The sequence below is a fragment of the Electrophorus electricus genome, chromosome 3, assembly GCF_041902795.1.
Source record: "Electrophorus electricus isolate QZ-2024a chromosome 3, ASM4190279v1, whole genome shotgun sequence".
NCBI lineage: Eukaryota > Metazoa > Chordata > Actinopteri > Gymnotiformes > Gymnotidae > Electrophorus > Electrophorus electricus.
Window position 1 is genome coordinate 37,699,404 of NC_137499.1, and position 13,963 is coordinate 37,713,366.

A 13,963-nucleotide genomic window follows, 5' to 3' on the forward strand; every position below is an offset into this window, starting at 1 on the left:
ACACCACTGCCTGAACAGCCTGTTTCACTCAGAAATGTCACAATATGGAAGAAAAAGGCTTGATGATTTCCATGTAGCATGGTGTTTAAAGTAAGGCTCAAATTAGCTCAGAAAAGCAACACAGAATGTTTCAGAGCTTAGCCAACTCCACATGAAGTGAGATTTCTCAGCAAGGCTGCTGACAGCACGGTCCGATCTGACACAAGAACTGTGGGACAGAACTGATAACCTGCTTCACACAATACCTTGGAATTCCTTTCTTTACACATTAAAAAACCTGACATTTTAGAAAAATTTGATCTTTTAAACTGAGAATTTTAAAATAATCTCTAACAAAGGATTCATTTTATTTATATCATTTTCATATCTTTACATCTTTACAGTGAAACTGTAATTAAGACAAACTAACATTGTTACAAACTCTCTGAAAGAGAATGGTTATTGGAAACATGGGGAGTAAAGATTACTACATCTTATAACCACTGACATTCTAGATGTAAAAAAAAGTAAAATACATTTTTATACAGTACAATCAAAACATTAAGTTATATTAAAGCACCATGTTTAGAGGATATTGAAATAAATATAAATATCATGTTGGCCTTTTGCACCATGAACTCTGGACATGACACGAACATGTTTCCCACCCACTGCTCATATCTGCAGCTTGAAAAAAACAGAGGTGACCTCCAAACAGTTACACCTCCACATCTCAAGCCCCACAAAGCATGCAAAATCAGGAAAGTTAGAAAAGTAGCATCAGGCTTCATGTTGCCGTGCACTGTAAGAGCTACAACACATTTGGGTCCTGATCCTAACCTCCCTAGAGTGAACAGTATGGTTAAAAACAGCCTGATCCCAGACCACAGGAGGTGTAAACTCAGATCACACACACAAAGCGTGTACCATAAATACAAAAATTAGGGGTAAACAAACATCAACAAATTTAAAAATATAACCAGCATAAATGCTGTTAAAAGACTACAGTACTACATGGACTAAAGGCTGCACTACTCTGGTATTGTGTGCACTCCCACACAGTGAGGAAGTGAGTTAACTGTACATGCATGCATCTGAACTGGAATAATATTCACAGGGATGATTAAGAAATCTATAATACAATTAGTTTGTGTGCTTAAATCGTCATGGGAAGGCTCTCCCATGGACCTTCAGGGTTTTCTTCACATCTGAAACTGATACAAGACGATGAGACAGGGTAATCTGGAAGAGATTTCCCCACACATTACAGTGCCTCAGACTGAATGGTGAAATAGCTTTTAAAAATCATAGATCAAAAACTAGAAAAGATAATCGCTAGTTTGCTTTGAATTATCCAAATTTTACACACTTCATGCCAGCATCTCTCAAGTTTCTGGGCACGCATCACACACCAAGATTCATTTTCTCATTTTAGAGTAATTGAATTCTATTTTTAAAAAAAGAGCCTGGGACATTCAGATATATGTGAAAGAGGTGAAAGCATATATCATTCTAGGACAAGACCTAATCTGTGTCTGCTTAGATCCACCAAGGCCTACTTACACAGTACACTGTAGCAGATGATGGCGATGCCCTCAGTCACACGGACATCCTCTCAGAGGAATCAAGCAGGAATACAGGATGAATTACAGGTCTCATACAGTACTCACTGTTCATGTACAGCATACTCTGTTCCACATCATTGTCTGTGGCCCTTAATTCAATTTGGCACAGCCAGGCAGACGCAGGGGATCAAAAATCACATGCTACCTGCCTTGGCCCTGCTCCAACAGACCCAGTCCAACAGGCAAGCTGCCATGCACCCTTATCATTCGACTTGGTTACGCTTATCCCTAAATGTTCATTTAAGCAAATGAGTATGAATGGGGAAAGGACATCCACAAAAACAGAATAACAACACCTCCATCATGTGGCTGATCTGAGCTACTATGTGAGAACCACAATGGTTTACATAAACATTATAAAACTGTAACACAATCCTGAATGCTAATGAAATAATTAAATAATCACATAAAATGACAACAATAAAAAATGCACATCAGAAATCCTAAGCACAATGCTTTTAAACTTTTTTTTTTTTAACAGAGAGAACATACTTGCATTATTGTTAATAAATATGAATATAGAAAGCAGAATTCATCATCAGTGAGAGTAATCATTAATCAGTGTACTGCAGATCGAGGTCTACAGTACCATCCGTTACCACTAGCCTTAGCCTCTTGGGTTTACGGTCCGTCACAGACGTGTTCTGAGAGTTTGATGGTGGGAAGTGGTGGGAAATGATCGGATGGCCTCCAGGCTGCCCGTGATGCTGAGGGACCTTACTCGACTGCTCAGGCTGGCCTTTATGTCCTGTAAAGCTGCCCAGAGAAGGAGAATGTGAGATGCTTGTGGGACCACATGGTTCTAAGATGAGCCTTCCTTGAGTTCCGGAAGGTTCCATAAGACAATGGTAAGTGTAATTTGTGGGTACTGATGAGGAGTAATTCAAGCAGTCCCCATCATCAGTGTAGTCCAGGGTGACAGAGTGATCGCCTGTGAAGTTCACGACGTATGACGGGTGAGCTGACTGGCTGTACACGAAAGAGGATGGCTGAGCTTTGGTTACAGGGATTTCCTGGGCCACAGAATCCCTGTAGCCCATGTGTGGGCTACCATGTTGAGAAACGTTGGGGGAAAGCGAGCAGCTTAAGTTAACATCTAAGGGATCACAGTGTGAGAAACACAGCTGACTTTTGTCCAGGGGAAAAGGAGGTTGAGAGTTCTGGCTGGGAGCCACCACAGCATGAGGTTTGTCCTGCCTCGACGGTTTACAGTGAGGTACACTGTAACTCTGAGGACTTGAGCTAGATGAAAAAATGTTGCATGGCATGTTGGGACTGTTGTTAAACCTAGAATTCTGCAGCTTTTCTACGGTTGAGTTTTTGACGACATTCACTGGAGTTTTGTTAGAGCTGAAAAAGTAAACTGGGTAAACTTTGTCGGTCTGTGGGTGGGCCTCAGATAGTCCTTTGTGTGGTGTAACGGTCTTTGTGCCTCTCCTTGAGTTTTCTAAATATTTCAGATATCCACTTTGAAGAACATCAGCTGATGGATCTTTGTGTAAATTAGACTGACCTGGAGCAGGGTCGGTAAGTTCAGATCTGGTGCCGTGGAACTTCGAAGAAAGCTTAGGATCACCTATTGAGGAAGTTTTAGAAACAGTCTGACCATATCCTCCTTCAAGCTTCACCAAACTATTGTGGAAAAACGCAGACTTTTTCTCATGCCCACGGAGCCGCACGCTGCCAAGGTTAAGGGCCCCAGGCAACTCTGAGCTCAACATGGCTTTGCTTCCTGTATGAAGGGAATGGAAGGGCTTCACAGGATTACCCTGGGAGCTAGCGTTGTAGAGGTTCTGCACTGACTGGCTCAAAAAGACAGGTTGTGATTTGTGAGCTAAGCCATGGAAATGGAGCGGCCCGCTAGTTTTGTCCTTAGCTTGGTTTCTGGCAAAGTCTGCTGGGGTTGATAGATTCTTTGAGCTATCAAGAAAACTGAGCTTATCCTGAGACTGTACGCAAGAAGGGGGGGCTGTCTGCTTATTACTTGAGGATGGATTAAATATTAAGTCCCTTTGGTTGCCTAAGGTTTTATCTGCCAAACAGACCAGAGGTGTTGCAGAATCGTCCTTGTTCTGGAAAATCAGGTTACGTTTCGTGAGCAGACCATCAAAAAATGATGTATTTCTTTCACAATCTTTAGCAAATGCTAAACTCGTTACAGGAGTAAACGTCTTTTCTTTGGAAGAGAAGAAAGGGCCGCTGTTCAACAACGGAGCGTCTTCTCTTGAAAGGCCCAGATCAGCGAAACTGAGGTCTTCAGCTGGACTAAAGCTCCTCCCTGGACTCGGGGAGCCAAGGTATGGAGTCTCTGGGTTCCATCCATCATTTGGGCTTTGAGAGAAGGGGCTACTAAAAGATCCAGTGTTATGTGGTTCCCCAGGGCAGTAATCTGTTAATGAACTTGGCAGGCTGTTTTGTGTGTGTGCCTGATCATAGCTTTCAAGATTCAAGCACTGAAAATCTAAAATATCCTCTGAATAGTTGGAAAAGGAGCACTCTGTGGTAAAGGGTGAAGTGGGAGGAGACAAAGGCCTTGACTGAATTGGACAGGAGGTAGTTGTTGCACTGGTGCTAGCAGAGCCACTCCTCTCTGGTGGCTGCTGCTGGCTCATGGCTTGGAGTTTAGAAAGGCTTCTGTTGATCTGTAATAAGTTGTGACTCAAGCAAACCTCACTTCTCTCTTTGAGCTCAGCCTTTGTCATCCCTCCTGCCACAGGGGTCTCCTTCCTTTCGATATTCTCTGGTGCTTTGGCTTCCCTACCTCTCTCTTTGAGGTCAACTCTTCCATTAATACGGGCCACTTCTGTCAGTCCTTCATGATACGGAGAATTTAGAGACAAGGGTGAGAGAGATAATAAAAGAGGAGGAGGCTCTGAACTGGTTGCACCTTTAGAGAACTCTCTAGTCTCATCACCGCTGCCAGCAATGGCCTGGTGTTGGCAGGGAGACAAAGTTTCCTGTTTCACTTTGCTGGCATCCGTATCTCCCAGTACTGGCGTCCCAGGAGAGATGCATGTCGGGCCTCTCGGCTCCCTCAGCACGGAACTGCCTGGGCCCTTGTTTGTGTCCTGTTTCGGAGCTTGTTCGCCCTCCACCTCCCACCTGCCCTCGGCCCTGCGGCGCAAACGAAGAAGAGGTAGAGGTTTAATATCAGCACTGTCCGCCTCCACTTTGAGATGTTTCACAAGCACGCTCTGCCGCTGAGGCACACCAGGAACAATGCTTTTACCTTCAACAGAGCTTCCTTGTCCTTTAACATGCTTTTTGGTGCTGACGCCAATGGATGGTATCTTTTTGTGTCTTTTCCTTGGCTTGATTGAGCCTTCTTTTCTGCAGTGCTCCAAGACGTCTTGAACAGCTTTCGTTGCTTTCTCCAATCCCACAGTTTTATCTACTTCTCCGTGACCTCGAATCCTCTCCATTTCCAAGTTTAAAATTGCAACGGAGTCTAAAATAGCCTTAAAGGGGTCAATCGCATCAGCACGTGGCAGTAGGCTTGGCGTTTCACCCACAGCGCTGTCGCGCTTGTGTGTAGTCTCCATTTCCCATTCCTTCCCCCCTTTTCTTTTCAGTCGTATTCTTAACTTAGGGCTCTGCTTGTCTTCCGTATTTACAGGAGATTCTGGGGCAGGTAACTCAGCGTTATTCTCTGCTGAGCCATGCTCAGTAAACTCTGCTGTTTTCTCTAGCACTTTCTGACTATCGCCTTGTCCCCCTCTCACTCTCTCACGCATCTCTTCTACTGCATCGACATACTCCACTATGCTTTCCAGCTCAGAGGTATGTTTGGAGTTCTTCTTGTTATTTGCACTACGTTCAGGGCTCTTCTCTACCGGTAAGATACTTGTGCTGTCTCTGTCTCTAAGCTTCTTCCCATGCTCTTGCACTAGTCTAGCTTGAAAAGATCGCAGCTTTTTTCTGGGATGAAGCTTTCGGAGTGCTGAAGTTTTAGATGGCCTGATTGTTGCAGCACGCTTCTTTGATCCTACAGTCTCTGCCTTGAAAGTTGGGCTCAGCTCTAAGGTTAAGTTCTGAGCTTCAGCATCAACACTGCTGTTCCCTTGGGATGCAGGCAACAGACTGTCCAGCCTGCTCGCCACACATTTAGTGGCACATGCCGGCTCCATCACAGCTGCGATCACATCCTGATCTGCTGGATCTGCGTCGATGGACTCCCGAAATGCACGTTTCTTTAGGGGGATGCTGCTCTGGAGACTGTGATCCACACTACCCTTAGCAGGAGAGAGAGGCTCTGAAGAGGGCTGAGCTTCCACCGCTGCTTTCTGGGCTATCTGTGCTCCGCCCACGTCAGCTAAACCCAGGGCCTCTGTATTACACTTACTTTCAGTCACAATCTGAGTAAAGGGACCTGCGTTTTTTTTCACTGGATCGCAGCCTTCATTCAAACCTTCTCTCTCTCCATGAGAAGTAAGGGATTTCAGTCTTTTAATACACTGGGTCCATTTTTTATCTGCACGCTGGGACGAGGGATTCCTGAGAATGCTATTGTATCCTTTGCTATCCTGTTGTTGTCTGATCGGTTTACTGCTTATGCTCTTGAAAATGTCAGACAGAAGGACTTTCGCCTCCTTTATAACAATGGTTTTGCTCCCAAAATGTACCAATAAATCCATGTTCTTTTGTACTGTACAGGCTCTTTGGCTGGTTCCCTTGCCCTGTTTGTCAGCTTCACTCTCTTCCTTATCTTCCCCTTCAGCTGTGCTTTTCACACCCTCTTTCGTTTCACTTCTTGGTGAATGTTGTCTTTTCTCTACCCTGGTCACTAACCCCTCTTCATTCAAAGCTGTTTCAACACCGACAGAATCAGCGCTAACTCTATTATCACCACTTCCCTTCTCTTCCCCAGTTTCCTCTCCGACTCTACCCCACTTACTATCCTCTTCTACTTCCTTGGCAGCAGTTTGTGTGATAGCAGCATTTTTGGTACTTTCTATATCACACTGTAATAAACCACATGTGACTTTTAAATACCTGTCTGCACTTCCCATGTTTACTGGTGTAAAGTACATTTCCCTCACCCCTCTCTTACCTTCAGCTCTAGCCATACCTTGGCACTTTGAATCCTCCTGCTCTCCAGCTGCTGGTGGTGAGAACTCTGGCTCTCCACTGCTATCTGCCTGGCCCTGCTTTGCCCTGCCAGCTGCTCCTACTTCTCCTGGGATGGACACTCTGACCAGGCTGACTTTTACGTAGCGCGTTAACCCTGAAGGGAGAGAGAGGGGAGGGCAACTGGGGGGAGGCGGCGAGGGAGATGCAACAGTGATGGCGCCAGAAACAACAGAAGGTCTGTGTTTGTTCTCCTTTTCCCCCGAGGTCTCTGAGGCAGTCAGGGAGTTCAAACCTCCCTCCCTAGCAGCGCCTGTGATGCACTTGTTGCCATCAGCCTCCTCCTTGTCACTGTCCCCAAAGCTGCAATGTTCCTCTTGTGTGACCGCCTGGGACTGTGATGACTTACTGTTATTTCCTCCACCCCTACCAAGGTACGTTTTGCACAAACGTGACTTATCCATCTTAACGGTAATGTGCCTACGACCATTTCTGAGCTCAGAGACACTCCCTCTCTGACGAGGGGGATCTCTGCGGTTTACATGAACATTAGATGTCTGGCTGATCATTTTAACTGCCTTTTTGCTCAAGCGAGACAATTTAGAATGTTCAAAGGCTCGGACACCTCCCCTTAGTCGACTCCGAAGCATATTCCGGGTCCTCGAGGAAATGGCCATCTGATGAACGACTCTAACTGCCCGAGCATCCATGTTCCGTCCCTTAGATTTCGGACAGTTAGTATCGCATATGCTCGAAATGGATGTTAAAGCAAAAGGTTTTAAATTTAATTCAGCAGCAGGATTACTACTCAATAAGTCACTAGAAATGTCCTGTCTCTCCTCACCTCCTTGTGGTTCAACGGCAGTAGGTGTCAGAAAGCTCAGTCCGTTGTTTGCCCTATCAGGGTTTGGTCTCTTGCTCTCTATCCTTTCCAGCAGGGCTCGCTCTTTGCTAGTAGGGTCCTTGCAACTTAAGAGAAAGTCCACTGTGTGATTATACAGGCAGACGCTGAAGTCTCTGAGACTGCAGGAAGACAGGGATGAGATGAGATGGTCGTCTCGCCTCTTCTCTGCCTGTTTGGTTTGCTCCTCCTCCCTTTTCCACCTCTTGGTCTTTGTCGTCCTGCTGCTCACTGTAGGGGCGTTCCTCTTCATCTGCTGGGAAAAGGAATTCCTCACAGAGCAAGCTGAAAGACAGGCCAGATGAGAGAGAGAGAGTCAGAAACAGTATTTGATTCAGACATAAGAGAACAAACTGAGATCTAAAATAAATCCTATGGTTATTAAGGAAAAACAAACAAGATAATTTAATCCTGCCCTTCTCCCCAAAAGGGCTACAAAAATTCACTACTGTTCAGTTTTTATTTTAAGCAGCAGGAATGTGCAAACCTAATACAATTGCAGATTAGATATTAGTAACCTGGATCATGAACATCAGCAAGCGAATACCTGGATTTGTTACAGTGAGAAATCCCTTTGGAGTGCTGTTTCCCTTCCCTCGGTTCAGCCTCAAGTCTGTCTCTCTGAATTTGTATTTCTGGCCTAAAGGATCACTGGAGCCAACCCACTCTGGCAGTCTATCCAGCCTCTGTCTGAAGAATCCCTCCCCTCTCCTAAACAAACAAACAAACAAACAAACAAACAAACACATACCCCCGCAAAAAAAAAAACAAAACAGATTTTAAAATGATCTTAAAAGACAGTGTTGGGAAAACATTCTGCTGACTACATAAACAAAATACACCCAGACAACTGCTCCTAACCTACACCCATGGGTGGGGCCCTCACCTCTCACAGGTGTAACATTCACACATCTCATTGTCCTCCCCAAAAAAGCTGTCGCCATAGTAACATGTGATCTCCTCCCCTGGCGAGATGGGCCGGACCACTTTCACACATGCTCCGTTCTTATCCCCAGGAACAAACTGGTGCCAGAAATGGGGAGAAGCCAAAGGAAGGGTGAATAATGAGATGCTTTACTTGACAATGTCAAAAATTAACATAATCACATTCATACATCCTTAAAACCTCTTAGCATTATAACAGAATGGGGGAAAAACACATGCTCAACATTGTTAATCATAATTTCTTAACTGCCTTTCTTAATTTAACATGTTTATTATACTGCACCTGAAGGCAGCAGAATTGCTAGGGTGCAGAGACTCAGGGGAAAGGAATAATTTGATCTCTTACCTTGCAATTCGGTCTGCAGTCTACAGCCAAGAAACAGAGGAAGTACCAGTCAACACAGGGGAGCTATTTTCAGCTACCATCATGTCTAACCAACAAATCAATCAATCAATAACCAACTGGATAAATAAGCTTTTGCAGTGGTGCATGTAGTATGCAGTGTATATTAAAAGTCATGTACACACATGTTACATGTACAGTGTGTAAGCTACTGTCTCTCACCATGGTTGATGAAGGCAGCAGGTCCCAGCCAGAGCTGAGCGCACTGCTTACGTGTAGAGTACATCACACTGAAGTCATTCACTCCCGCCCTTAGCACAGCGCCATCGGCAGGACTCAGCTCAGCAATGCAGCCCTGCAGCACCTCCACACGCTCTCCAATTGACCTGAATGAGATTGCGTTCCAACACGTTACAATGGCTGATGCAACACAACATCAAGACTGCATGGCATGTGTAACTGCATTTTGACCAAAATTATTCACCCTTAATCATGTGAACACTGAGATTCATCAAAAACACCCACAGAACACACATCTCAAAATTCTACATAGCAACAGACTGCTGAATAAATAATGTTCTGCCCCAACCAAACTCCCCTTGAGGACGCTAAATCAAGCAGCTATATACTTTAAGGTGTTCATTATTTGTGAGGGCTTTATATGGGCCAAGAGATAATATATTTATGATAAAAGGACTAATTCAATTAAAATACATGATTAGTCTAAACAATCTTGCCTGTGTAATTCATTGTAATTCATGTGTTGTCCTGGAGGGAATCTTATGTGATTGTTAAAAATTATATTACATTATATTGATATTATACATTACATTATAAAAATGACGTAAAATTAAATAAAAAGAGCACAATAGAACTAAGAACTCCATAAATCAGCGTACCATGTGAACCACAATCATATGTAAAGCAGAAAAGGGGAGGGAGTCTCACCAGTGCCTTGTAGCTGTGATTTTGGCCCCATTGGTTTCTGATGAATACCGGTCACATGACTCAATCTGCACTCCACTGTCCAACAGGAAGGCCGTAAGATAGCGGTACATCTAAGAGAGATATACAAAGATATATTTTTTTAAAAACAATCTTATTTAAAAGTGTCCCTCAGGCCCAGCAGAGGCAGCCATGTCCTGCAAAGATTCAGCAGAATGCATCAAGATAAAGGAACCAAGGGCAAAGTGGCAGAGCCAAACCTCCGTGACGGAGGCCATGGGAGGCGCATGGCTTTTACGCACGTGCTGTCTCAGCAGCTCCTGCCGGTGCGTGCCCAGGCTTGGGAAGTAGTTGCTGGTCCACTCTCCGTCCAGCAGTGCGTCGAACGTGGCCTGGAAGTCCCTGGTGCGACAGAAGCGCAGCAGAGTCTCCCTCAGGTAGCTCCAACGCCGGATCTCTGGCAGAGGACTGAGGAAATACACGCCAGAGAAGCTGCTCACTTTAGTAGCACCGCCCTGAGCGCCACAAGCCCACACCACACTGTGCTGGCCTGAGGCACTCACGGACTGGCGGACTGCTGCAAATATGGCAGTAGTGAGTGCACCTGCTATAGGAGGGTTTCACAGGCCACAGCTCATCTCTGCAAGCCTGGCATTATCACTGTCGCTCGCCACACTGGTACTCTCGCATGCCTCGCCATCTAACTCAAACCACCCAGAGCGCATCTCATCAACCGATCACACAACATAGTCCCCCCCCCATTTTTTTCATTCTTTTGCTTGGTAGAGTTTACTGGAGAAAATCTACATCCTTAGCCTGAGAGGACACTTAATTATTTATAGGGATGTCCCGATCAGATATATCGATTTCGGGCCGACCCAAGCACATTGTAGTAGAGTGGATATTTTAAGTCTCATGCACAGGCAAATCTTTGTTATTCATCACTGCATCATTAATGGCATACAAGCTATAGCCACAACTCTCCGTAGTGAAGTATGTTATCAGGGAAGGGGGAAAGAAAATATATAAACACACAATGCCAGCATTTCACAGAGTGGCTGCAACCTAGGTGCTTTCAATATAATCAATACAATCAAGCTTATAAAAAGAACATTTTGGAAAGAATAGAGTCACAAAGGTCACTTAGGAAAACAGCCATCCTAGTGCTTGCTGCTTGGGTGAAGTGTTTCTTCGAAGGAATGACAAAAATTACACTGAGGATGATTCTCCAGATGACCGACCGACGTCTGAGTTGGAGAATGCAGTTCACTGTTGCAAGCTGCAGTTTTTGGTGTCATGTTATATTGTACCCTCTCTGCTCTAGCTACATTTCAGACACTCCCATGTCAGAGCTTTACAAGTCTAGGTGTTACCCCCTAAATTACAGCTTTGATTTAAAATATGCATCATTGCATGCTAGTCTGTTTTACGGTTCTCATACAGCCAAGTATATAACTCAGGAAACTGAGGTGTTGAATATGTGAAAAATAGACAAGCAACAGGTTTGTGTGATATTGTCCGACAACGCAAAAGCTCTGGGGGGAATAGCAGTGGCTGGTATGAGGACAGCAGCCTCAAGATGAACACAACACAGCAGCACAGAGGCACTCGCTAACTAGTTTTACTATAATGTTACTACACTGGTAATACAAAAGACTAGTAATTTTAAAGAACACTTCTGGCTGAAATGGGATTCTATAGAGTAGTCTGTTATTTTGGCTCTTATGTGTTTTATAACCCTAACATATTTACTATTATTATTATTGTTATTATTAATAGTCATCATCATCATCATTAGGGGAAAGCTTTGATAGCAGTTATCTGAGCTCAACATTGGTTTTACTAACTTAAATGTGCTTGAGATGTTTAAGTGTACATTACCTATGAAAACAAAAGTATCAAATCAGACTCAATTTTGACAGATACTCCTTATTAAAGTACTCAGATCGGGAGAAAAAGAACTGGATCGTGACATCCCATTACTTCTAACGGCAGTCTCCTGCTGATGACCCTTAATGACACGGCACCTTAATGCCACATAATACCCATCAAAGCCAAATGAAAGAATTTGGAACTTTTGATGTGATCATTTAGTCACATGACTGAAACCCTCCTATAGTGCAGGTCAAGGGCAACAACTTACTTTTAAAGGTACTATTGCATGTGCGTATGGCACTGAAGGCTCTTTGTTCCTTAAGTCAAAATACACAGACAACCTGCTCTCAGAACTGATGAAAGTTAAACTAACAGCAGCACGTTTCCAGTAAAATTGATCAGTACCTTTTCAGCTTCACTTTGTCTAGTGTATGAACAGTCAAGTTTACAGTTCAGATGTTTTTAGAACTTTTTCATAGGATCAGATTAAGTGGTGTCATCAACATGAAGACACAGGCTGTCTAAATACCAGTAGAAAATTAATGTCCTGTACTGTGCTTTCACTGATTTTTTTTTCTCTCTCACACAGAGAAAGAGAGAGAGAGAGAGAGAGAGAGAGAGAGAGAGAGCAAGCAAACGCTACCTTATATTCATCTTATGTGTGCTGAACCCCAGTAAAGGATCCAGCACCAGACTGGTGGCCAAATCATCCGTCTCGCACAGTTCTCTCACACTCATTCTATATGGTCCGTCCATGTTCGCCCACCATCCACATGCTGAAAGAGAATTGGAAAAGTTACACACCAACCCATCAGCTACAACAGTTTAGTGTTGACCCCACTTAACCCTGATAGCAGGTTGACTGACTAGCTAACGGTCTTCGCTTCTGAATGAGTTCACGGAAAGGTGTGCGCACGGATTAGTAAACTAACGGTAGCTAGCAAACATGCCGCATGAAAACTGATCTCAAAGAGACAGATTATACGTCAACTATCAACACTGAACAGCACAAACACGCGGGGCGAAATGATTAGCTACCTAACCTAATAAGCTAATTCCTTTAAAAAGATTTAAGAGGTGACTCGATCTAACTATAGTAAACAATCAGAAAACTACGGACCAAATGCCAAATAAGTTTTTTTTCTAAAGACAGACAGCTAAGTACCGCAGATTTAGTATTTTGCTATTTCTCAAGTTCGTCGCTAATTAGTCAATATTGTAACTGGATCGCCGTTATTAAACAGTAATACTAAACCAGTTGGCCAGCTAACCCAAGATAACGTAGCGAGCGTTACCGTTGCTTTCATCACTTCTGCTCACAGTCAGTCAACTGAAGTACAGCAAGCAGTAATGAAACAACTAGCTAGGTTAACACTCCAGCTCTCCTAAACTATCTAGCGTTACTCTATATGAAGGTGTGAATGCCATTTCCAAGGCTTTTAGTGGAGATCCTTTGAAAAGTGTGTGAGATTATTAACTGATAGTTAGACCGCATAACTAATAACATCTGACGTTGTCCTAACGGTCACTCTCTAACGGACACTCTTCGGAGCTCGCGAGCTAGCTAGGCTAACGCTAACCGTAGAGAACGTTAGCGGGCCAAGCAGAGTACTTTACAACCGCCTCGTTACATAATTAATATGGCATTTCCTGTAATATGGTAGCTATTTTCCGTAATCTGGCATTTTCCGTAATCTGTCATACGTCGCCCATGAGCCACTCCGTTAGCTAATCGCTAAAATAGCCGCAGCCCACTGCTCTGCAACAATCTCTAATGGCCTTGCTTTTATTAAATAAACGTTCGCTTTGTTTGTAATATACGTAGTAGACGTTTGGTTTGGACGTGGGAAAAGCACACGTCACAACCCCGAGCAAACACTTCTTTTGAACGCCACAGTTTACCTGACGGGCTTTCCTCCGAATTCCTAATCGGCTCGTCCGTAGTGAAATATTTGCGAGCTAGCCCACTAGCTAGCACACAAGCCAGCTAAACGACTAGCAATTGTTGGTATCGTCTGCTTCAAGATTCTCCATTTTTCCATTTGTAATTCCACATGGGCAAAACTACTGCTGCAAACGTCTACAATTTAATAATATAGGTGACAATACTTGCGTTTGGCCTTAATAACAAATGACACTTATATTTCGAGTCTTTTCGAACCTGTAAGTTGGACACTGAGCAGGGACGTTTTAAAAGGGGAATGAATTTAACCAATCGCTGTCGCTGATGGTTTTACAGCGATTGGCTAATTCCAGGATTGACGCGTTGTCCGAACACGAGTA

At 44.0% G+C, this 13,963-nt stretch overlaps 1 protein-coding gene across 5 annotated transcripts; it reads right to left on the reverse strand.

The window, feature by feature from the left end:
- Positions 1–328: 328 nt before the first annotated feature.
- On the reverse strand, positions 329–13,859 carry kmt5c (lysine methyltransferase 5C). 5 transcript variants are annotated; one of them, XM_081711419.1, is made up of 10 exons: positions 13,583–13,859; positions 12,324–12,456; positions 10,066–10,273; positions 9,809–9,918; positions 9,083–9,246; positions 8,864–8,883; positions 8,459–8,595; positions 8,120–8,283; positions 7,516–7,857; positions 329–2,360 (listed from the first exon to the last, which is right to left on the reverse strand). In XM_081711419.1, exons 2-10 carry the CDS (start codon positions 12,434–12,436, stop codon positions 2,236–2,238), a joined length of 1,383 nt encoding a protein of 460 aa, XP_081567545.1. In that variant the 5' UTR covers positions 12,437–12,456; positions 13,583–13,859; the 3' UTR covers positions 329–2,235. The 5 variants fall into 5 exon arrangements, with proteins under 5 accessions (XP_081567545.1, XP_081567544.1, XP_026885820.3 ...); XM_081711418.1 differs by having other exon boundaries at positions 6,673–7,857; XM_081711417.1 differs by lacking the exon at positions 329–2,360 and adding an exon at positions 4,504–4,718 and having other exon boundaries at positions 4,834–7,857.
- Between the last annotated feature and the right edge of the window lie 104 nt (positions 13,860–13,963).